We start from the raw sequence: 24,395 nt of genomic DNA, 5'->3' as shown, positions 1-24,395 counted from the left end.
CATTGTCGTCATACCGTCATCGCCACACCGCTTTCGTCGTTCCATTCACTTCAACGCTTCTTCGTTATTCTTCGTGTTGTTGTCATGATATATCGATGTTGTCATGTCGTCGTCGCCAGACAGTCGCCATCGTGCATGCGTTGTCGTACCGTCGTCGTCATACCGACCTACTAGTGTAGTTATCGTCACTTCAGCTACGTCATGCGACTCGTCATGCCCGGGTCGTCGCATCGTCGTCGTCATAAAGGCTTCGTATGCAGTCGTCGTCACGCCATTCTCGTCAGACACTCGGTCATTATCCTGTCGTCATCGTGCCGTTGTCGTGCCATCGCTGTCGTTGCGCCAGTCATACAGCCATCGTCATGTATTTGCTGTCATACCGTCGTCACGATGCCGTCGCAGTCGTTCTACCGTCATCGTCGTCCAACTCTCCTCATGCCGTTCTCGGCACACAGTAGCTAAAAAATTAAATTCTCGAGCTTTACGTGTCAAAACCGCAGTCTGATTGTGAGGCATGCCTTTGTGAGTGATTCGGGATTAATTTTGCCTACCTGAGTTTCCTTAACGCCACTCAATGCACGGTACACGGGTGCTTTTGCATTTCGCCGCCATCGAAATGTTTTTGCCGCGGCCGGGATGTGATCCCGCGACTTAGTGCGTAAGAGCGCAACGCCAAAGCCACTAAGTAACAACGGCGGGTCGGCACACCGTGATCTCCACGCAGTCGTTGTCATGCCATCGTCATCACGTCGTCGTTATTACGGTGCCGTTTTACCATGGTTTTATCACTTCAGTACCGTCATCCCATTGTGGCCATGCCGTCGTCATCATACCGGCTTCGTCGTTCCATCGACGTCAGTCTTTATTTGTTACTATAGCGTAATCATGCTGTCGTCATTTATTAGTGATTATGCCGCCATTGTCAGGTCATCGTCGCCTTGGGACAGTCGCCACCCCGTATTCGTTGTCATACCATCGTTGTCATGCCGCCGTAGTCGTGCCGCTGTCGATACTCCAGCTTCGTTATCCGACTCCCGTCTTGCCATCGTCGTCGCGCTGTCGCCGTCATACAAGCTTCGTGATACAGTTCACGCATTGTCGTTACACGCTCGTCATCTCACTGTCCTCACACCATTGTCGTTGCATCGTCGTCATTGCGCCGCCGTCATGCCGTCGCGGTCCTTCGATCGTCTTTATTCTAACTTCATTATCCAACTCTCGCCGCGCCGTTGTCGTCACATGATCGTCGTCGTCGTGTCATTTTCGTCATGCCGTCGTCGTCGTGCGGTCGTTTTGCCATCGTCATCACTGGTATGTCGTCATCCCAGTGTCTCCAACTGCGTCGTCGTCGTCGTCGTGCACCTTCGTCGATCCACCAGCGCCATTCCTTTGTGATTCTATCATAATCGTGCGGTCGTCACTCAATCGTGATTATGGACCGTCGTCATGCCACCGTCATCGAGTCATCGTGAAACAGGCGCTATCGTGCATTTGTTGTCATACCGTCGTCGTCACGCCATCGCGTCGTCATACACTTCCTCGTCGTTACATTGTCCTCATGTTTTCCTCTGTCGCGCTGTCGTCGTTACCCAATCGCTATGCTTTAGAAATCGTCGTCTCTTTGTCTTCATGCCGTTGTCGTGCCTCCTTTGTCGTCCCATCAACGTCGTTCCTTCTTCGTCATCCCGTAGTCGTCACTGCGTCGTCGTCACACAGCCGTTGTCATGCCGCCATGTTCGTGGGCGACCTTGGCATGCGAGTGTCATAGCTATGTGGGACGATACAGGAGTATCGCATATAGCCGAATCAACCGAAGTCTCACTATAACCACTATGTTAGATAAACTTTAGAGATACGGTGTGTCACTACATTGCCTGAACGCTAACCGCCTTACCGTCGACAGTCATCGTTAGATGAATTCTGCCATACTTTTTTTTCACCTGTACGGTGCACGTTTTTTTGCTTATCTCGACCGTTGTCCATTTAACATTTCCACACGCTTTGAATCCTAGCGCATCTGGAAGGTTGACCTTGCCTACTGTTCTTGCTGGGTGAATATCTTGGCATTCCATGACGATGAGTCGTTCTCAGACTTTTGTTGCAACAAACACATGCCTCATCCTGTTAGGAATATGTGGTCGTATGTGTTCCTGTCTTCTGTAGGACGCCCTTTGGCGACTGAGTTTACGGCGACAGCGGAGAAGTTTGACGGGACAGCGACGTCTGTGGAGTTCACGGAAGAAGAAAATTGGGAAACAGGTGAGGCTTCTCTAACGCACACGCCCCAGATTGTCCCACGGGAAGACATGCACCACGGGGCTTCCTATAGCGGTCTGTGATCGGACCTATGCTACTTCTTCTCTTTCTACTCATCTCTGTTACTTCTTCTCTTAAATGGTATCGCCAAAGAGGTATATTCACAAATTAGGGTTCGTCTGTTTGAAGACAATTCTTAAATATTTTGCCGAGTTTTTGCGTTCGCGACTAACTGCGGCTTGATGAAACCCCATTGAGCTCGAACACCACCACCGGAAACGCTGGCGCTGCTGTCGTTTTGACGCCTAAAGTTAATTGGATCACATGACACCACTTCGCCTCAGCAGCGCTGGCACGGCTTGCAGTGAACCGCTTTTTCGCACGGTTTAGGCGGAAGGCTTTTGTTTTGCGATATAAGTTATACAGGGTGCTCAAACGTAAGCTTTATGCCTTTCTTAAAATTAGTCACTGGGAGGCACGCGAAGACCACCAGTGCTGATAAGTTATGTGGCTAGGGGGACACAAAGTGAGATCATAATTATCGCTGTAAGCAGCCCAATCAACCAAAATTGAATAATTAACTTTTTGTTGACTGCTGTAAGTGGGTATGTTTGTATTGAAAAGTTAGAGGCAGTCGTGTTTCGACTCAGTATCAGTTAGAAGAATTCTTCTAGCGTGTCTGTGCTCCGAGATCTCCGACTACAAGTTTTAATTGTCTTTCGCATGATTACGCATGCAAGAGAGTGAGGATCGGCGCAAAGCTCCTCCCTGATGTCACGCGGCTGTTGCGTGCGGCGTTTAGTCTGACAACAGGACGGAGGCATAGGCAAAGATGACAGCCATTCCCCTTCCCCTCTCGGCTTGCGAAATCAAGATATGACAGCGCCGTGCAGTTGTTGCTCTTGATTTCAATAAAGCTTACAGCACTTGGAAATCAGCAGTTACCTTATTTGCGTAGCCCCGGCAAGGACTGCTCGTCTAGTCGCCATTACGCATGCGCACTGCCCTCCAGCTCCTCCGCTCGCGCCATTATCTCGGAAGGGCAGCTGCCGCATGCTGTATGCGCATGCGTCGTATGCTGTATGTCCGAGTGAAAGCACACGAGAGAAGCCGACGATTGCGGCTCAATCTGGCGCGCGCGAAGGAAGAAAGCGGAGAGCAAACGCGCCGTCTTCCGTCGCTCGCAAGGCCTCGGGAGGACGCAAGGGAGGGAGGGGAGGCGGCGTTGTGCCCCGGCAGCAACTGCGCATTTCGCGTCTGGGCGCAAGGGCGAACTGACCATCGCGGCTCAATCTCGCGCGCCATATATGGAGGAAAGCGGGGAGGCAGCGCGGGAGGGAGGTTTTCACTCCGCCAACAGGTGCGTACTTTGCAGGGCCGCGCGCGGTGGCGCGCGCCGCCGTATCTTGAAAGGGATCTGCAGACGATTCGTACTTTTGTGCGCACTGTGTCCTCTCTGCTGTTGCTGTTGAGGCGATGGACCCTGCGAAGGTCACTGCTCTCGCTGCTGCTGTCGCGCTTGCTCGCACCAGCGTTCTCACAGCGAGTTTTCGCGGTCATCGAGCGAGACGTGTTCAGGTTAGCTTGTGCTCGCTGACACCACGCTTGTTAATTCAGTTCCAAGTTCATACGGCCGATAAAACTGCTATCCTTACTGTGTGTAGCTGTCTAATAATTTGCTCTCGCAATCGATGCTTCGCCTTTCCGGCGAAACTGCGACATCTTGTTGTTCGGTCTCGTTCATCCCGTCCTCTACGACGGACTCACCCGTTTTGCTGAAATCGTGTCCTCAGAACAGCCGCCGTATTCTTTTCATGCGGTCCCCTTTGAATTTTACTGCTTTACGGGGTCAAAAGGCAATAGCCGAAGCAGAAAACTCATGTGTGTCGTGCCGGCTTACCAACCGCAGTGATCGCTGTGTTGAGCAACGCGTGCACACCGGCGTCATGCGCGAAGCTAACGTATGCATAACATAGTCATTTCACGTTTTCTAGACCCGAAATGCGCGAGAACGATGCCGATGGCTGACGGGAATGCGTTATAACGATTGGCGCTTACACATTTTGGGGTTGCATTAAGGTGGCCGCACCTGATTTAGTTCCCGCGCGACGCGGTCAGACTAATGAGGAGATTTTCCCACTCACGCTGGCAATTCAAAGACGTCGCTGCTGCTCTCCGTTGCGTAGAAACCGACAACACAGCAAAAACAGTTGACAACGCAGGCGCACACTGCGACTGATGACGCGCGTTTGCGCACCCAAGAGAAATTTCCGCATTCCGTAGTTACCGCTGCACCGAAAGGCTACACAGTGGTCCTTCGACCATTTCGTGTAAACTGACATAACGTAAATTTCACGAAGGAGGAGCTCAAACGATCTACGAATCGTTCGACAGTACGCGACGGCAACGCATTCAAGCAGCGCCCCGCGCGGGCTCGCACAGGCCAGAGAGGAGGAAAGGGCCGCTGCGCGGCCTTTCCCCCTCTCACACACACAGTGCGTGTTTCTATGCAGGCGCCAACACCGAAAGCGCATTCCAGTACCTTTATGACCGTCCCGTCACACAACGCAAAATCGTCATCTCCAGTTCGTCAGGGAGGTTGCTGTAAACAAACTAAATAAATGTCTTTGAAAAGGAAATTTGGTTAATTTTGGGAGATAGAGAGAGGGATATAAGACAGGGATGTTAACCAGTCAAGATTCCGGTTGGCTACCCTGCGCTGGGAGTAGGGGGAAGGGTAAGAGAGAGCGAGGGTAGGAATCGAGCCCAGGCCTCCAGGCTACGTGCGAGTCAAGCGCTCCTCTCCAACGCCACGGCGGCTCCGCGGTTCTGGTTGCCCAATATTTTGTGCCTAATTGCATGCGTCATTGGGCACGCGACGGCGCTGCCGATGGGTAGGAGGTGGCGCCACGTCGTGAGTGTTTAACATGAGCGCGTTCATGGCGTTCCGAGGTCTACAAACGGTATAATGCTTTCGCATTCCCACACGTGAGCAGGATTAAAGCTCTCTGTCGGTTGTTTTTTTTTTTTTCGCCTAAGTGACAAGGATTGCAAGTCAGGTGCGGTAATCTTTTCCAGCTGTGTGCGACATGGTCAAGGGTGGTGCGGGCGAATATACCAGGAAATATTGGCGACAGTTATGTGTACGTCACGGCCAATTCATTGTTCCGATACCCTGTTGGAAATTATACTCTTTCCGGAAAGCTTCGAGACGTAGGAAAAGGTTCGCTTCAATTCGCCCGTCGTCTCACCTGTAAATATCATTATCAGGGTCACTCGCTCGTTTTATATTTCTTTTCCTTTTTTTCCCCCACTCTACTTTGGAATCGTTTGTTCCCCTTCACCCTCTTTATGCAGAGCAGCAGGTGAGTGGTCGTACGCACGCCGGCAAAAAAATCTATCCTTTCCCAGTGAAGAGCGTTCCTCTCTGACTCGCGTGTGCGTCGCTTTGACTCCGCCAGTTCGAGCTCGTGGCCAAGCTTCCACCCGCACAAGCAGAAAGACACCTGCTTGTCCTTTTTTTAAATAAATGTTTCTCCTCCTCCTCCTCCTCCTCCTCCTCCTCCTCCTCCTCCTCCACCATAGAGTTCGCTTCCACCGAGATCGTTGCCCACGTGACGCCAGCGCGTGCCTCGCGCAAGGTGTTCCGCGTGAGTGTTCTTTGCGTTTCATGCCTCATTTACTGCGCGACAGGAAAACCAAAAGGCTTTACGAATTGATCGTTGTTTTCAAAAGTGAAAAAGAAAGAAAGAACAAGATTAAAAAGAAGAAATGCGCAAAGTAAGTATAACTGAACTGTGGTCGCGAGTAAATAAATAGTTAAACGATCACGTTTCGAATCCCTGTTCCGTTTCGCGCGACATCGAGTGAACGGCGAGGAAGAAGAAGTGTTCCGAAGCCTCCGACCGGCCATCCAGCCTACGTGAAACGGTGAGCTCGCGAGAGATTCTCGCGTCTTCGCGAGCCTATTTCATGCCGGCGCTGACGACCTTTGCGTTGACCATACCGCTTTTGTCGCCGCGCTAGTCTAGTTACGTGTTTCTGTTTAGAGGTGCAGTCTTTGTTATAAGAAACGAGGCCACTAGGAGCGCGCGCGTTTGCGAGTGCCGCGATTGCATCGCTACGCGTCCGTGGAAGTTACCCCCCTCGGTGTGCCAGGAAGCTCCGAACGGTGAGGACGTCGGTTCGCTTCCCATTGGTCGAGCTCTCTAGACCGTAGAGCTTTTCTACGAAAATTACTAGACGGAACTCAGTCGCTGCTATCGTTCGGCCACCATGGGAGCGATGGTTATATAGTATGCACGGACTCGCTTAATTCTTGTGCTTGTGGCTTCAAACATTCTTCTGATGTTGTTTATTACGCCTCTTTTTGTTTTTCTTTCTGAATTTTAAAGCGATTGCAGCTTCTTATACATGTCGAGGCAATTAAGTCACGGCGCGCGTGCGTAACCATTGCTAATTGATGCATTAAAAGCGCACTATTAGTTATTGAAGATGTTGAATTTTCAAAGACACAAGGTTGTTTGAAGCCAGAAGGACAGGCTTAGGCTAATCCATGTGCACCCATTAATCCGTTGCTGAGTGAATTGGCGTATTAGCGACTCTCGTAGTAACTATGGCGCCATGTAGTTTTCTGTTGTGTATAAAATTTTTTTGTAGGGAAAGTCTATATGCTTTTGGCCATCGACGATGCGATTGTCGCGACTAATCATTGCTATAGCCGCGTCTATTTACATGCGTGACCACTTGTGCGACGCCGATAATCTTTTAGACGCCGCCCACATGGAACGCATTTCCGGCGTTTATTTTTCAGCGTTGCGTCGCCCGGCGCCCAAGCGCTCGTATTTTAGCGCAGCGTGATATGATCGCCTCTTTACATTAATCGAAAATAACCTGTACCGTCAAAACGTCGGCTCGATTCTTTGGCCGCGCCGAATTCATTTCGGCAGACGCATGGTTGAAATTGCGTGGCACGCATTTTCTGCGTATCTTGGGGTGGGCGGGGGGGGGGGAGGGGAGGTGGTGCGATGAGGTGAGTTGGCGCGATGCGACGCAGCGCTCAATATAGTACGGTAAGTAAAGAAAAAAAGCACGAACGCTCGTCCTTGAGTTTTATTTATATGTGGATGTATTAGTTACCAATGTGTCTTCCAACTATACCTCAAACGCAAAGCTTAATGAAGGAAAAAGGTTTAGAAATAAAATAAAAGGAAATTTCGTCGTAGTAAGCCAGATTGCCATCAAATCGAAAAGCTCGGTGGATGCTTCCCCGTGAAATTCTCATATTGCCCACCAAAATTACGTGCTCAGATGCGAAGTCGCAAGTTATCTTTTTTTTTCCCCGACTTAAAGCGTTGGAGTTGGCTGTGTCAACGTTGGCCGTGTCCGTGTTATCGAGGCGTTACTGGAAATCCCGAACGGACACGTCTTATTTACGGTTCATGGACGCCGCCGTCTTGGGCTCTCATATACGAAAAAAAAAATTGTGCGCAGTGATGTGGAGTTAACATGGTCGTGGGGGATACCGAACGTCTTTCTGCAACCTTTTACACGCAACCGCATCGACAGTACACAGTGCTGTGCATTGTTTGTTATACAGTTAAACTTTCGACAATGTTAGCAGGTCATCATGGCCTGCGTGACGTACGTGAGGTGGTCTGTACCATGCAGTACCCGCAACCAAGTGTGCTCGATCGAGCGGGCGGTTCGTACGGCGACGCCTCGTGCTCACTTTCATATATAACCACGCTTGCTAACCCGATATGTTAGTGTGTGTCTTTCTTGCTCTTGGCGCTCGGTGTGGCGCCGGGCAAGCTTGGCGGTGCGCTGCCGCACTTGGCGGCTGCTACACCGAGCGTACGACGCCTGTACGACGCCTGCGCAGAAATAGTACCCGGACAGCCAGGTTACGTGCCGCAGGTGTCAACCTTCTTCCAGCGTATGCGTCACAGGTCCCACCGACAGAGGCGACGCCTCTACCGGGAGCAGGCGGCGCAGTACCGGCTGCAGGAGGAGTGAGTACTCGCACGCACCGTTGGCCCAACGTATAGTGTGTTCGTCGGCCCGTACGCTAAGGCCATCCTTTCGGTGCAGCGCAAATGTGGTACATACGGACGCAGAGGGATAACAGAACGCGATGCATGTGTGTGCGTGTGTCTTGTTATTCCTCTCCTCCGCATCGTCCGTGTACTAGTTCCGCTACACCGAGGGGCCTTCACGATGACGTACCGGCAAGCTTGCTATGATACTTGTATGTACGGAACTGAGGCCGTCTTCACAAAGCTTTTCGTTGCCTAAGTACTTTTTTGCCATTGGCCGGCTGAATTCGATGATAATACGTCCAGGTTCATGATTTGCTGAAATTTTTTCTTACCGACAATTCTAGGATAAGCGAGTCTTTTTTTTTTTTCAATTCTAGCCAATGATAACTAGTCCACTGCTTGTCTCGTCACTTTCTTTTTTTATTCTTGCCTCTATGGTTGCTCTGCGTTCGTTAAGGTGGAAGTACGCCAACTCGCCCAATCGTCAGTTGAGTTAACCGTGACGTACCCGTTATGTGCGAAGGCTGCGGTCCGACCACGAAGTTATCGAAAAAAGCAGAGTTTGGCGTTATATTCTTCCGTAATTAGCCAACGTTGTCCCTTAAGTGAAGACAATCTTGAAAGAAATCATTTACCAGTCTAAACTGATACAATGTCGCTTTTCATTGACCGTTTTGAGGGCCGCCGATAAGGCCCCGTTTCAAATTTTGGCTACGCACGCTTTGTTGTTAAGGCCCTGTTTGGATAATGTTCTGCCAGTTCTACCGCAAGAATATTTGGATAATGGTTTAGCAACAGCCCGGGGAAAAGTAGATGTAATAATGCATGCAATGCAATGGGTGTGAACGTGGCGTGTCTCCTCAAAATAGACTCTCCCCCAGTGCTGCGTCTAACGCCCGCGAGCGCCATTCCTCCCATATGCTCTCCCCTGTCGGAGTTGAGGGCTCACGTGACGTTCACTTCACGACCCTTGCTTCCCATGCCTTCTCGCTGTGCGCAACGCATGCCCATTGGGAAGTTCTGCGGGCTCTGATGCTGTAGTTTACCAGTTTACATTGCTGCAGTCTACTAGTGCGTTGCAGGTGGGGCGTGTGACGCGGAGGTGACGGCTGTGACGTCATTTCTGCTGACGGGGAGCAGTTTCTCTTCAGGAGGATGCAAATGGGCACGCGGACCTCGTTTGAATTTTCAGCTGTTTTCGAAGTGCGCATCGCGGCGTGATACTTTCCATACACGATCGTAACTGCGTGATCTACGCCTCGCGCTTTGTCCGTTGGAAATGTCAAAACCTAAGGAAGAAGGCTGTAAATTAGAGCTCCGCGTAATTTTGTCACGTCAGAGAAGTCGTTGGTCTAGATTTCTCTGCGCTTTGTGTTCTGCGTAATATGGTTGAAGTCGTGCTGTAGAAATTATTTTAAATAAACCGCTAAAAGAACAGAAAAGGAACTAAACGAAGCCGGAAGTGTGCCAGGCAGCGCAGAGAGCTGTTTCCATAGTGAAGTCAATGTTGGTGTCAGAGCAGGGACGCGCCTGGAACAGGTGCGCGAACCACGAAATTTCGAGACCGTTTGTTCGCTGAGGAACCGATGCAAAAAAATGCAAACATCAGAAGAGAAATGAACAGGACGATCACTCGACTTGCAGCTAAGTTTATTCATGATTCATGAAGGACCTCCTAAAGCAAAAAGGAAAATTAGGCACGGAATAGACCTGTAAAAATAGAACTCATTATCAAGCCGAGCCTTGCGAAGATAACCTCTTGTTCGCAGCGAACTCATGGACCGTGCCGCTATTTTGGGAGACGTTAACTCGATATCATCTTGTTTTGGCTTCATTATCTTTACTGCGGCAGTAGTAAGAGCTATTAACACAGTTTGATCCGTCCGCTCATCTGTTCATTTACGCCAGGGCTTGCGTCATCCTCATTCCATGCAGCTTCAAGAGTTTGTACGGGGTTGAACAAGTTCCTCGCAATATTGGGGGCGCTGAAGAAATTTTAAGGGGCTAACTGCTGTCACAACTTCTTGAGTTCATAGTTGCGGCACATCGCTGAACCCTGCTTAGTCTTTCATTTCTTTCTTTTTTTTTTTTTAGAGACCGCACGAAGCCAGGCGGTGACGACGCAGCTATGCAGGCCAGCGGACATCGCCCTTCGGACGTGAGGATTTTCATTACATGCACATACTCCGTGCTGTCAGTTCTCGCTGTTAGGACATGGATGTGCATCACTGTTCCTGTTTTGGTGGAAATGTACAATAGTGCGTGTGCGGCCATTAAGTCGTCAGCGGGGGCGAAAAAATAAACGAGAATTATTTTTCAAACACGTCTTACATACCGCCTGCTGCAGTTCTAGCGTATCTCTTATTGGCGATGACTTGTAATGCACTGTGCACGGAAAAGACGATAACGTTTCGATAGGCCCCCGTTGGGTCTCCTCGACTCTCCACTATAAACGCGAACTATTTAACGCTTTCGCGCACCTGCAGTCCCGCGCTAAAATGGCATACCGCTATGCTAAAGTGCCTTCTAACCAAGAAATCACTACAACGGGCATCACTCAAGTTTCAAACGCTGTGTATGAAGTACCGCCAAGTCTCATAAAATAAAATTATCTTGGATCTCGCTCCTTCACGCCTGCATCAATAGCAAGTGGTATAGTCGAACCGAATTAATCATGTCTAATACGACAGGAAGATGTCTCTTCGTTATATCCGATATTCGCATATATTTGCCGCATGCCAACGACGCCGATAAACATATTAAACATGTCTCCTCACATCGAAAAATTCTTTATATCGGATAGTTTGTTATAATCGTGTACATTGTATGGAGGTTCGATTAGTGTAATGCACTTACACTCACTTTCAGGAACGTGATAGAGATTGTGATAATTTGATAGCCACCCGTCGTTCCGCAAGCACAGGTCGGCATATTCACTGACGACTGCACTGACTCGCTCCGCACTAATTTCGCAGAGCGTGAGCTGGAGCATTAGTGAGTGACAAATGGCGCGAGTGGGCATGAGCATGAACCGCAAGTTAGCGCCAGTGAGTTTTAGCAAGCGTGAATGTATGAAGATGCGTTGAGTGCCGGCCGACGTGATTACGAACGAAGGCGAGGGACGGTGTTTTTGAGCGGACTTAGAGCGCGAACGCCAGTGACCGTCCACGAGTGTGAGCGGACGTGAGTGCTATGTGTGTGAGTGAGTGCCTGTGAGTGGACGCGTCTACGAGAGTGAGTGGGTGCCGGTAAGTGTGACTATGAACGCGTGCGAGCGCTGGTGAGTATGAGTTGGGCGTGTGTGCACGCGAGTGAGTGCGTAGGCTGAGAAAATATTGGCGAGTGAGTGTGACCGCCTGTTGTGCCCGACCTCCTCTGTCCGCAAGTCTGTACAACGCCGTTCAAATGCAGGGTAGCGGTCCCTCCAGCGAGGGATTGCCTCCACCGGGACCCCCCTGTGCATCCCGTGCCTGTCGAGGTGAGCGATGGTTGCGGAATGCTTTTCATTCTCGCTGCGGGCGTGCGCCGTTAATCTTTTTTGTGAAACAAGACAACCTAAAGAAGAGATGGGGTCACAGTCACTGGTGTCCGATTGTGTTGTCCACGCGCTCTCTAGACCGTCTACATGACGTACTTAAAGGGACACCGAAAAGAAACACTAATTCAGTTTACACATGGTGAAGTAGATTTTAAAGGATCAGTGTTAACATGGCAGTAATTGGTTGAGGATGCATTCAGACGCCTCTATAACGAAGCGCCCGCGACTTCCGAGGTCGTTCGTTGAACTGATCACTTCGTCGTATAAAGATCAGACACCGCGTATCGCTCCGATAGAGCAGGCTAAGCACATCCAGAACGATAAAAAGCTTTATTTAACGGGACCTGAAGAGATACTCAGTGAAAGAAGTCACCAATTTCCTTCTGCACACACACCCTCTTACGGAACATGCCATGGCGGCCGACATTGTCATTGAGGTTCGCACACACTGCGCAGCGGAACACAGGGACGACGCAAGTTGCGGCCGCAGAGCGTCGATTGCCACTACTGCCACCATGGTCGGTTAAATATTTATTGTTCGACTTCAGACATTTCATTCACGTTGCCTTTGTCGCATTTCGCCTCTTTCCCGACCTTGTTGGCTTCGATGATATCGTTGGTCGTCAGTTCCGAGCGGCTCACGTAGTCGTGGATCACTTGTAAGTCTGACATTGCCAATACCAGGTTTTTTTTATATACCATACGGAAATTGAAAAAAAAAAATCTCCTGTGGAAGATTGCATAATTCTATTCATTGAGTTGGATTACACAAAGAGGTGGACATTACTTGCGCGAGAGATCGAAATGCATAACTTCCTAAATAATAAAATTCACTAATTGTCTTTTTCAATTAATTGCTTTGCGGCACTTATTGGAATTTACAAATGGTAGCCGAGGAGTTCGCGTACGTATCTACTTGAAACGAATTTTTCGGGATGACGCCAGTTTCTGCGTATTCATTTCCAAAGTGTGCGACGAAATACAAGGGTGTTCGATGTACATACATGCTCCAATGCATAAAACGGCGGGTTGTTCATTTAAAGACTTGCAACAGCAGTGCATTTTTAGAATACGTTTCCCGGTAAGTATGTCGAAATCCGCGCGATCTCTATAATTTATAACGAGTGGATATGCCTTGCAAATACACCGGCTCCAATTTGTAAATTGCAATATGTGCTGTAATGTAATAATTAAAAAGGTAAATGTGACTGTCTGTTAATTAGTCGAACAGGCTTTTCAGTTTCTCGCGCGAGTAATGCCCGCTGCTTGAAGTACTCGAGCTCAAGGACTGCAATCCACAGGCGATTCCTAAAAACAAAAAAAAAGATGGTGTGGTCTAAGAAAGCGCTCAGTATATCCGAGAAATAAAATATATATGTATTTCATTTATGTTCTGACAGATCTGCTCCGCCATCCTTCTCAGCTACATAAAAAAAAAAACCATAACTCTCATTGTGTTTTTTATTTAGAATCCCACATGTGCCATATAAAATTGTTGCATCGGCTTATTGGATTATGCGGGTTACTGGGACACATTATTATAATTACTTTTCAATAGGACACTAGGACACTCAGTCATCTCTTGCTTATCTTTTACACTGTGCATATTGATCATCCTGTCTCTCCACTTTCGAGCATTTGCTTGTAGCATTTAGTCCTCTGGGAGCAAGTGCGTTCGCCTTGAAGTTGTCACAGAAAGATGTCTTTGACGCTTTCTTAAATCGTCCTGTGGTACTCTACATTTCGTACAGGAATGGGTGTAAGAAGAAAGAACCAATTTTTCTTGGTACACGCAAATATATTTGTAAGTTCTTTTGCTGGTTCAGCTTGTGAATTTCTAAGAAAAGAGACGTCACCACAATCGCTGGTTGTCTTAACTACGGCCACATAAATCGGCCATTCGAATACGAGTGGAATTTTCTTTGTGCCAGGCAGAGCTTAGTAACTGCAGTAGCTCCGTATATTCGACCATAATCGAATAAATCGATTATGCAATTTTAAATCGATTACTTCAGTTGAAAACTACAATGTCCGATGCGAATGAAAGCTAAATTTATTTACTAAGTAAATGCACGTATTATTAAAGGGCAACTCCGCCGATTGTTCCATGTCCACTGACCTTAACAAAATTTTGAATATACGTTCTCTTTTGTACTCGATTGTCCGTGTCAAACAATATGGCTGCAAGCCATTCAGCTTTCCTACAAATGAATTTTAATGATTGGTCACGTGTTCCCAGCTAATGCCCACTAATGTATGACTTATGCTGGCCACCCTGTGTTTGTGACGGCAGAGGCCACGCCACCACTTCGCCCAGAAACGAAGAAGCTGGCTTCTTTTTCAACGAGACGGCGGCCGACAATCATCGTTTTCACAGACGTGATAACCAGCGCCTCTCTTCGTCTTGCCGCAGCACAATGCGTTGAACTCGGGCACGTCAGCTGCCTCGCGCGGGGGCTGCTGGTCAAGAGCAAACGGCGATCGTTCAGCGCTCATACTGTCGCTGAAATCGTCGCTGTCAAGTTCGAAACAGCTATGAAAGCTTCCCGTGTCGTCGGAAGACATCGTCAGCTTTTCAATTTTGGCGTTAGCGCCGCCCCGCGTGTATGGCGTATTTATCATGCGTTCTGCGTGTTTGCATTACGGTGGTGTACGACCTGACGTCAACGACTCATCGTGACCTTGCACGAAGTAGCTATAAGTTTCGGTTTCCGTACCTTGTTGATGGGCTTTTTAAAAGTATCTATGAGTTTTTAAGCAAACTTAACCGCGCTACCGATTACAGGGCTGTCAATGCCATTTGAAAATGACAATACCTTAATACGGCAAAAAAAAAAAAAAATAGGAGACACGCAAGAGTTGCCCTTTAAGGAAGTTTTCGGAAAGAAGACCCATAGATCATGGCTGACAGGGAAACTCCTGTTAGAGGCGATATATATACAAAATAGTGGCATAAGGAGTGCGCAGCGTAATTCTTTCCGACGATGTAAATGCACAAAAATATAAATCAGTGCGCACAAGAACGCTGCAAACACTGACCGTTGTAAGAATACGGAAATAGTAAGGATGCGCTAGAACATAGGTAGCAATACAAATGAGTTGACATAGACCATTTAGGAATATAAAAACAAATAAAACTTCCTAAACGCCTCTGATAACGATATTTGGTTAGTAATTAAGAGCGTGTTATTCCCAAACTCAAAAGCCGCTAATGTTGCAGCACGTCTGCTGTAATTAGTGCGCGCGAATGGTGACGCAATGCCAATGTTCGAGGCCAAATATACTCGGGTTAGAGGTGAATAAACGACATCAAATAAATTCTTGCACTCTTACATACGTTGGATTGTCCCATGGCTAACACCCTTACCCTTAAGGGGAAAGATAGAATCGTTCATGGAGACAACATGAAGCTTTTTCTTTTTTAACGATATTTTGTCGCAAGTAAACGTGATGAGAGCTGTGACACACGAGAGAAAAGCTGCATGAAATGAACGTCAACACCTCTCGCAGTAAAACTTCCGTGTCAACTTTTTCATTGGTCATAAGGTGGTCAGAAACACGCTGCTTTCAACTGCGGCTTCTATCATCGAAGGTGTAAGTTAAGCTCGCTTAGTTCACAGCTTTAGTGATAAGTGTGTTTAAGGTGGGACAAACCAGCACCCTTAAAAGCCAAATGAAGCGATATCTTGAACCACAAGAATCTTAGTTTCGTGTAGCGCATATGTAGAGTAGCCTCCGTGAATTTCTTTAAAGTTAGAAATACCAGTGTACGCCTCAAGAAACACTCGAAAAAGTAGACGTTTTTTTGAATTGCGAAACTGAAAAAATAAAGCTCACCATTAGCGTTCACCGGATGTAACGCACAACTCGAAATGCGAGGCTCTTCGACACAGCCTCCGAGATCCGTCGTCGCCCGCGGCGCGGATCTCGGAGGCTGTGCTATGTCATGTCTACCTCATAGCTATGTCCTATCTGCTAAACACCAGGTGTACGCGTCGAGCGGCTACTTAATTGCTGCTAATAAGAAAATTAGGCAGTCAGCAGCGCTACAGCCTTGCCTAGATTGCTTCAGTGGTATATACTATCCATTTAAATAACACTTCGGCGAAAGTGAAATTTCAGTGCAGTTGGCGTGGTACAAACATTTTTTACAGTGTTTGATTTATTCGTATTCGATATTTCTAATTCGCACGAGGCGCTGTTAAAATTTCGGTGGACTCCAGTGGCAGCGCAGGCTGCGACGCCTTTCCCACTCTTCCGCACTCTTTACTACTTCGCACGCATGTTGCCAGACGAGCTGCAGGGCCGTGGCAGCCAGGCGAACCCGGCTGCAGCGAACCGCATGGAACGGCGCACCATGGCCGATGTCGTGCGGTCGCCGGCGCCCCAACCGGCCCAGTCGTCGTCGTCGTCGTCCCAGCCGCCGGCCACTGTCCAGGCGTCTTACCGAGCCGCGGCGGGTGATCAAGCCGGTGTCCAGGTCGGCTGTGAACCCCTCGTTACATAACCCTTTTACTCACACGTTATAACTGCGTGCTTTTAAAGAGACACCGAAGAGAACAATGATTTCACCTGTATTAGTAAATTACCCTTTTACAATGTGAAAAATGACACTGTCACCGCGAGAAGACTCGTTTGTAAGCCAGCATTGACGCAAAAAACGAAGGACGACTGGCCGCGATGCCTGGAACAACACGCACCAACCCTTCATGACGTCATGCATTTTAACGGCGTCTACTAGAGTTTAGTTAAATTTTCATCGGCAGTGATGGACTACATTGTATTCTATAAAAGTTAAACACTGAACTTACCATATCCTTTTTTACCCTTTCGAACAAAAATAACGCACATTAGCGCTCAAAGACGCATGTCTATAAATGTTTTCGTAATATATGACAATATTGATTCGTAAATTTGTGATTAACTGCTGAGAAAATCCGGTATCACAATTCTGTTAACTGCATCTAATAGTACACCTAAAGCGGACAATATGCATGTATTATACATGCCTCTCAATTTCATCATTACTATATGAGTAGGGCTTTGGCAAAACCCTCGTAAAGATTGTAACTAACACACGTAGCATATAAGCTGATATATCAAACTTGTCCGCTTTAGATGCTCTAAAGGATGCAGTTTACAAAACTAAGATGTCTATTTTTGGTGCAGAGTTGCGGATGTTTAAGCTTAGAGCTTCTATTTATTAAAGCTTAGCAATTTTCGGGCAAATTTCGAAAAAAGAAGAAACTCCATCGCTGAATCAAACTTACGCTTCCTACAGTCATTAGAATTTAACTTTCTCTCTTAAAAGCAATAATTTTCATTCACACCCGTCGTGAACTTCCCTCGTAAGAGCATTTGTGCGTTTTACGTGCACTCGAATAGGCAACATCGGAGCTGGCCGGCCCCGAGTTAAGGCTTACTCTTAAGCCTTGCAATTTAACGTTTGCCCTCGCAGCTCCGAACACCGGTGTCTCTGTGTGTCCTCCAGGTGGCGCCCGAAGACGGGACCTGGCAGGTGGCAACATTCCTGCAGGCCGCGTGGACCGTAGTCGCCGGCAGCGATGGCTGCCTCTTCTATGAGTCGAAGCGAAAGACCGGAGGCCCAGGGGCATGAGGAGCGAGACGTGGTTATCAGCAACGACCTCCAAAGCGCCCGGAGTGATTGTTCTTTCTAGGGTTTTTTTTTTCTTCTTCAAACTTTTGTGTTCAAGAAGAGCTTTGTGGTACATGAGTGCGAGGTCCATTCCACCGGCCGACACTCTCGCGGAACAATACTCATGTAATGAATTCACTGTGCCTTGATTCCTGGTGCTTCCTTTCTTGGTGAAGACTTAACCTTTGTAGTCATTAAAAAATTATCCGGGCGGGTCATTTGTCAGCGGTCGGTTCCCGACTCCGCCTTGCATTGCAAATGCAACGCAGAACTTGTAAGACTCCTACAGCCTACTTACTAATGGAGCGGATGATAACTGCCCGTGCTGCGAGCGTCACCGGGCGCTCCTTCAATTTTCTACTGCCAAAAAATCCATGCTCTAATTCTATAACTGCGTGGCTTTCTTAGAAGAACGAAACTGCATCTAGTCGTATGTACCGCCATCGTCGAGAGACTTCAGCAGTTCCCAAGCGAAGAATCTTGTCGAGAAAGCTTTGCCTGCCTTCATCTGTTGCTTCCCCAGTGTGGTGACAATAAGCAAGTTCATGTTATTTCTATTTTCACCTAGCGCCTTCAGTTACCACCTTTGCTTGCCGGTTTAGTTTGTTCTATCGTGGCAGTGTGTTGGGGGTCAGACTCCTGACAATGTTTTCGCATATATCCCCGAGGCTCTTCAAGAGGTCTTTCGGCTCCAAGCACCGATTGTACGCGTGTCGAAGCCTTGTGGCCTGACGCCGTGTGACGGTGCGCCCTGAGGCGCGTTATCTTAGGGTCTGTTCGACACTGGTAAATTTATGTTAGAGAATAAGGTGTTCCGATCCGTTTTGAGGAATAAGCTTGTCAGCATTACGGTGTGAAGCGGCGTCAAGCGCTTCTGCAGCTCTTAGTATACATGATTGGCGGTTGTTACGATGGCTTAAGTTTGCTACCAATGCGCCTTTTTTGTAATTTATGATTACGAAATCTCGCTAGGTAATCAAAAAATGACCTTCGGTGCTCACATTTGTGACGAGTTCTTAGAGCTTTCGTTCTAGCGCGTCTGCTTTTTGTAGTTTCTAAAGGAATTGCTAACATCCTGCGTAAATCATGCTTGTTGGTTAAGTGCATAGGGGTGAAAAATTCAGAGACACCTAGAGTTTCGTTGCATCTATTCAAGATATCATGCGTAACGTAGCTTGGGCCCTTTGCCAAGTCTGTTCTAACTTTACTGGTGATCCCCGGAATATAGTACCTACTCTACCGTTTGTCGCCGCTCTACCGTTTGTCACCCGCGTTGACATTTTTTTTTCACAGTTCTTTTTGGCCTCTCGAGCGATGACGCCGCTAATCGTTACCCTTCTGTGATAACTGGATGTGATACGTATGTCTGGCTTACCTGTGATGCCTTCATCGCGATGATATAAATTCTCTGTGATACCTTTATGGTGGGGTCGCTGCCACGTTGTAGAGAACACGTGAAGGCTCTTTGTGCTGCTGAAAGCCGAGCGTTTCATCGAACCGTAAGGCATGGCTGTGCTGAAGGAACAGATCGAGGTGTCTTAGGACTCTGCCACTGCCTCCGCGGAATATGCACTACGACGTTTTCAGCGTTGGTCTTTCGCCGTCGTTGTCTTGGGCTGCGGTGTAATTTGGCTCTGCGCCTGATGAGAGATCACGTTGGACTGCGTCACAGATCCGGCGAGGAAGAATAGTGTGACGAAGGCTGTTTCTGCTGAATGTGCTTGCGGTTTTGCGTTTCTGAATAGGTAACGGGCATGGACAGCGTGTTCCGGCCATTGCTGTCATGTGGGAAGTGACCTTCACGATTGCGTTCAAGTGGGACGACGTCAAGAATATAGTGTCGGTTGCCCCACCTATTCCTTCCTTCTTTTTACACATTTTGTTCGTAGGTTTTTTTTTCGGCTGCCGGGTACAGTCTAGAAAATGTTAGATTATGCAGAATTTTCGGACACAGATTGTTGCTCAGAGAGAACGCCTGGCAATGTAAAGGGACTTGTTAGATCTTGAAGACTTATGAAAAGTGTTAAGTTTAGTGAAATGTTTTTACCTTTATTGCTGGCGAATGTGTGTGTATGACTTGTTTCTGTGGGGTATGGCCTTTGTATGTTTTAAATAAAAGGGTAGTGCAATAATTATCAACTCTGTGTTGTCTTTAATCGAATATAGTCCAATTACGAGCCAATGAGTCCAGGTAATGTAGTTTTATTGACAGATACGAAATATTAAGAGTTGTATTTATTGATTATGTGGACACGTCAACTGAGTACATGTTTTCGGTTTTCTCTATTATTATAATAATAGAGAAAATTTCACACGGGTGTCATACGGGTGTCATACGGAGCACTTTCGATCGCGATCGAGCCCCATCGGGATCAGATTTCTCGATCGTGATTGCCTGTTTTGCGCAAGCTAAGAATGAAATTTCTTCAAATCCAAGCACGAACGTTTGCCCCGAAAGTGATCTTGCAGCATTGTGCTACGCGCAATGAAGGGTTCAACTACAGGGAACTAGAAGCCTTCTAGTTCACTATTGGGGGCGAGGACTTACGTAGTCGCCATCTTTCGTAAGCGCCTCCCTTGCGTATAGCAAGCGGGATAACGCGGCGCGCTCCTCATAGGTTTGGCTTACGGCGTTCAATAAAAACACCACCTGGAGATTTCTGTAAGTACTCTCGAAACGCGGGAAATTTTTTATTGTCAAAATAATAATCTTGGGCAAACTGGAAGCGCGGAATCGTTTACAGATGCCATCTCTTTACCGAATATGTAGTGAACGCCACAGCGTGCGGTCGCCTCGATAGAGTCTCCCAAACCGTCTTCTTGCGTGAAAGGTAGGCAAACGCCGAGAGCGAACTATGTGAAATATGTCTTTATAGTGAACTGTCTGCATAACCGAATGGAGCATAACTGAATGAATCCTCAAATCAGCGATCGCACTGGTTCGCAGCGACCGATTGCGCGTCTGCATGCATGCCTGCGCACAATGTTTTGCTTCTGCTGCGAGCGCGTTTTCGCACCGTGCCATGAGGTTTAGGGTGCAGGATGTGAGCACCTGACATTACACCAACAACTATTGTTGCGTGGACGCTATCATAGCTGTTCAAAAATAATTTCGTTACAGAGACTTCGACGCATACAGCGACTGTGATGTGCCGTCGCGGCGATTCAATTTTATTTTTTTTCTAAATTCTTGGACTTTTCAATATTATTTCTCAAGTTGTGTCGCACTGTATGTTTATCGTTCTTCTTAGCGTGCGATTTTCCGCTGCTTCTTTTTCGTAATCCAGTACATTAACTCATAACACAAACATGTCCACGTGTCACATCTTTTTTTAATGTGCTTCTTGCCGTTCCCTTTCCATTCCAGTGAACTTGCCAGAATCTAGCATCAATGAATTCATAGACCAAATAAAGCGTCACGACAGTGGCCGAGCAGCGGGCGCAGGCGAGCGTCTCGGTGCGCGTTTTCTGCTACTCACCGAACATCGCACTCCCGACGCCGTAGCAGAAATCTTCCTCGCGTCTGTGTTTCCTGCATACCCGAGTTGTAGCCGATGGCTGTTTGCCGGCCTCGCGAGCAAAGCTTCACGTAGCTTCTTGTCCTGTCGCTAAGTGTGAATAAGGCTGACACCGGGCTCCCTTGCGTACGTCCGGCACTGCGGCACCGAGCAGTAGCCTACCATGCTGCACGCCTCCTAAAGCAGCCACTACCTATTATAGTGCTTTCAAATGCTGTCAAGCAGATAACCAAGGCGGTAAGACCTCACCACTTAATCAGAACCGCAGCCCAGGTGGGACTTTAAACTTTCGTTTTTAGTTTGCTTCGGCGCTTCCGAAGCAGCCGACGCGTCCACGTGATCCCTCGTGCCACGTCACACCGACGGTGGCGCCAGCTTTTCCAGTGGTGGAGCTCGCTCCCGAAAGCTCAACTGTGCGCGTATCGTGCGACTGCTCGGCCTCCCCTTAACCGCAACCCTGCGGACTCGGAGACCCGTACGCTCACATATACGCTTATAGCGAGACGGAACACCCCGTGCTCCGTGAGGCGGGGCCTTAACGACGTCACATACGCACTCACCGTTGCGTCGAACATAAAAACGTACGCCGCCTGATAGCCCCCGGCGTGCTCTTTGTGATGCGCAGCAGCACAGGCCTCGCGTACTTGCTATCGCTGTCATTGGTTCCAGTGAAACTGCAAATAATAAAAGACTACGCACACTCATGTATTTGTGAATGTGCATCATTAAAAATTCAAATCATGGGGTTTTACGTGCCAAAACCACTTTCTGATTATGTGGCACGCCGTAGTGGAGGACTCCGGAAATTTCGACCACCTGCGGTTCTTTAACGTGCACCTAAACATAAGTACACGGGTGTTTTCGCCCCCATCGAAATGCGGCCACCGTGGCCGGGATTCGATCCCGCAACCTCGTGCTCAGCAGCACAACACCACATCCACTGAGCAACCACGGCGGGTCAAAAATGCGCATCAAAGCTGCCAGGGCTTCCTTGTCTACACGTCTCGCTTTCGTGTTATGGCCAATTCCTTTGAAAGACTTATCAACCAAGTGTTTATTGTATTTTTAATTTGCAGCCCGCCGCTCTTCTTTATTTTTCTTGATACTCTTGCCATCTCTTCTCCCACTTAGGCTAATGAATCGTCCTGCCAATACATCATTCATTTCCAGTCCGTTATAGGGCATGTTTCAGAGGGGAACGAAAGAAATAAAACAAGGGCAGACACTCCCATAGAGCCTAGCGGCCGAATTGACTGCAGCGCACCAAGCTGTCGGCGTTAATACCTGAACCACACCTCCGGGTTCGGTCACGTGCGTGCGCTTAGTATACTAGCTGGTATGCGTCTCGCCGGCTGCGTTTTTTTTTTCTTTTTGCTTCTACAGCTCAACCGCGCTCGGTCTTCGTGCGAAAGCATTTTATTAAGCAGATTGCGATCGATCTTTACAAGCCTACATCGAATATATGCAAAGTGCAATTTCATAGAGACGCAAGACGGCTTGTGAAAAGAGGAAATGTTTATTCGATATAAATGCTCGTTGCGGGTTCTTTAGGCATTCGTCCAACGTTGTGACACCAGGTAAGCAGCAGTAGTTCCCGTAGAAAGGTGCACCAGACGACGTCAGCTGAAAAAATTAAATTACAAGCAAATGTCATTTGGTATTAACATGGAAGAATAATGCCTGTAGAGGCGAAGCGCGTGAAAGTGATGAATGGGCGGCATTGCAAACAAAAGCAGTTCGGTTTTACACGCACGGCGTAGAAAATGCCCGACTCATACCAAAGAATACCGCACATACCACGAAAACATTCTATTTCCAAGCATTCCCCTCTTCCCGGACCTTACTTCCTGCACTTTAATAGCACGAATACACGGGCAACTGCGCGTTTCCAGATCTTGGCCACAATCGACGCGATAGTACGCTACGAATATACAGAGTTGGCCATAACACAGGCTCTCAACCAGACTGCGCTGGGCGCTCGCAGCATTCCTTGTACTCGAACTCAACACAAATGCGTGGGTGCTGTTGAGAAAACAGAATTTTCGAGTTACTAGTTCCTTTTGCGCGTTATCTTTTGCGCGTTCCGTCGGCGCAAGAAACACACTCCTGCATTATCACTCTTGGCAATCGCTCGTTGCATTTTCGACAAGCGTGAGCACCGAAAGGTTTCAGTTGTTGCGGGGCCATACAAATTGTCACAAACATGTCGCAGTAAGATTCAGTACACGCTTAACTTATTTTGTCACCATGGCCGAGCTGCTTTTCACTGCGTGATGACAGGCGCGGCGTGTTGCCTAAAAATTATAAGAAAGTGCAACGAAATTAATTACAGTCATGTTGGGGGTCAGAGAAAGCGTCGCGAGCTTGTCTCAGTAAGATTCAGTAGACGCGAAAATGCGCTACAAATCAGAGCTGCCTTTTGCTAACCGGGTCACAGCGCCAGGCGCGCCCACTGCGCTTTAAAAGTACCCCAAAAAGTAACGAAATTAGTTACAATAATGTCGGCGGTCAGATAAAGCCCCAAAACTTGTCGCAGCAAGATTCAGTACACGCGAAACTGCGTTACAGCATCCTGTGCGACTAGCGTGCCCAAAAACTGCCAAAATAAGTTAAAATAATATTGAGGCTCATAGAAAGCGCCGCAAACATCCAGTACCATTCATTAATTCAAATTAAGTGCGCCACGGCGGCCGCGCTGTTTTTTGTTAACTGCGTCACAAGTCTAACCAGGTGCCGTGCCGTAAGCCTAATTGCTTCAAATGCGTCGTCGACTGTCGAACAAAATTTTTCACCTTGCCGTAGTCCAATAGTGCAGTGGTGCCACGTCGAAGTTCACAAGGAACGCACGAATTCGGCGGGAGCCCACCAAACCAGGCTAAATCCCAACAGAGAAAAGCAGGCAGACGGGTGACCGAACAAGCCGCTCAGATGCGCAGCCGATCTCGCTCGCTTCGGCGGTGTGTCTGAAGAATGACGCATGCACCTGGCTGGCTCGTCATTCGCCTGTCGCTAGGCAGCGGAAGTAAGCCGCAAAGTTTTAATTTATACGCAGATATTTTTACTTTTTCCGGAAAAGAATAAAAAAATAAAATAATTTCTGTTAACCCCATTTCACATTCCTTTCTTTTTTTTTTTCTATGCTCGCGGCAGCAAACGGTCGGCGTTAATACTGTAGCGTGACGTATTTCCTGTTTCCACTTTTCGCCGAGTGTCCGCTCGTTATATGTCCTTCTCTATGTGTGGAGCATGGAGGGGGCGAAAGACAAACAGTCGAGTGAGAGGAGGAAAGTGGCGGCAGCCAAATGGACAGGCACCTCGTCTACCTTCTTCCCTCACCGGTGAAAGAGAATGTATTGCTATTTCACTTTGATAACTGATATTTTAGA

At 48.0% G+C, this 24,395-nt stretch overlaps 1 protein-coding gene and 1 long non-coding RNA gene across 3 annotated transcripts in view; one reads left to right on the top strand and one right to left on the bottom strand.

Annotated features, from left to right (window-relative positions):
* The window catches only part of LOC126522393 (uncharacterized), a 40,188-nt gene extending 20,558 nt beyond the window's left edge, over positions 1–19,630 (top strand). Inside the window, exons 7-12 of one of the 2 annotated variants that reach the window (XM_050171131.3) lie at positions 2,164–2,259; positions 8,141–8,270; positions 10,392–10,455; positions 11,709–11,775; positions 16,128–16,315; positions 17,327–19,630. In XM_050171131.3, the coding sequence (XP_050027088.2) occupies positions 2,164–2,259; positions 8,141–8,270; positions 10,392–10,455; positions 11,709–11,775; positions 16,128–16,315; positions 17,327–17,452 (671 nt within the window). In that variant the 3' untranslated portion in view covers positions 17,453–19,630. The remainder of the gene's footprint in view (positions 1–2,163; positions 2,260–8,140; positions 8,271–10,391; positions 10,456–11,708; positions 11,776–16,127; positions 16,316–17,326) is intronic. The other variant, XM_055066391.2, reaches the window with a different exon arrangement.
* A 2,876-nt stretch (positions 19,631–22,506) lies between these two features.
* On the bottom strand, positions 22,507–23,949 carry LOC140218755 (uncharacterized). Its single transcript, XR_011894930.1, has 2 exons — positions 23,807–23,949; positions 22,507–22,632 (listed from the first exon to the last, which is right to left on the bottom strand). It is a non-coding gene; the product is annotated as an uncharacterized lncRNA (long non-coding RNA).
* Between the last annotated feature and the right edge of the window lie 446 nt (positions 23,950–24,395).

Source organism: Dermacentor andersoni, chromosome 6 (genome assembly GCF_023375885.2).
Source record: "Dermacentor andersoni chromosome 6, qqDerAnde1_hic_scaffold, whole genome shotgun sequence".
NCBI classification, from domain to species: Eukaryota; Metazoa; Arthropoda; class Arachnida; order Ixodida; family Ixodidae; genus Dermacentor; species Dermacentor andersoni.
Note: the sequence above shows the minus strand (reverse complement) of the source record. Positions and strands in the feature narration are given on the sequence as shown.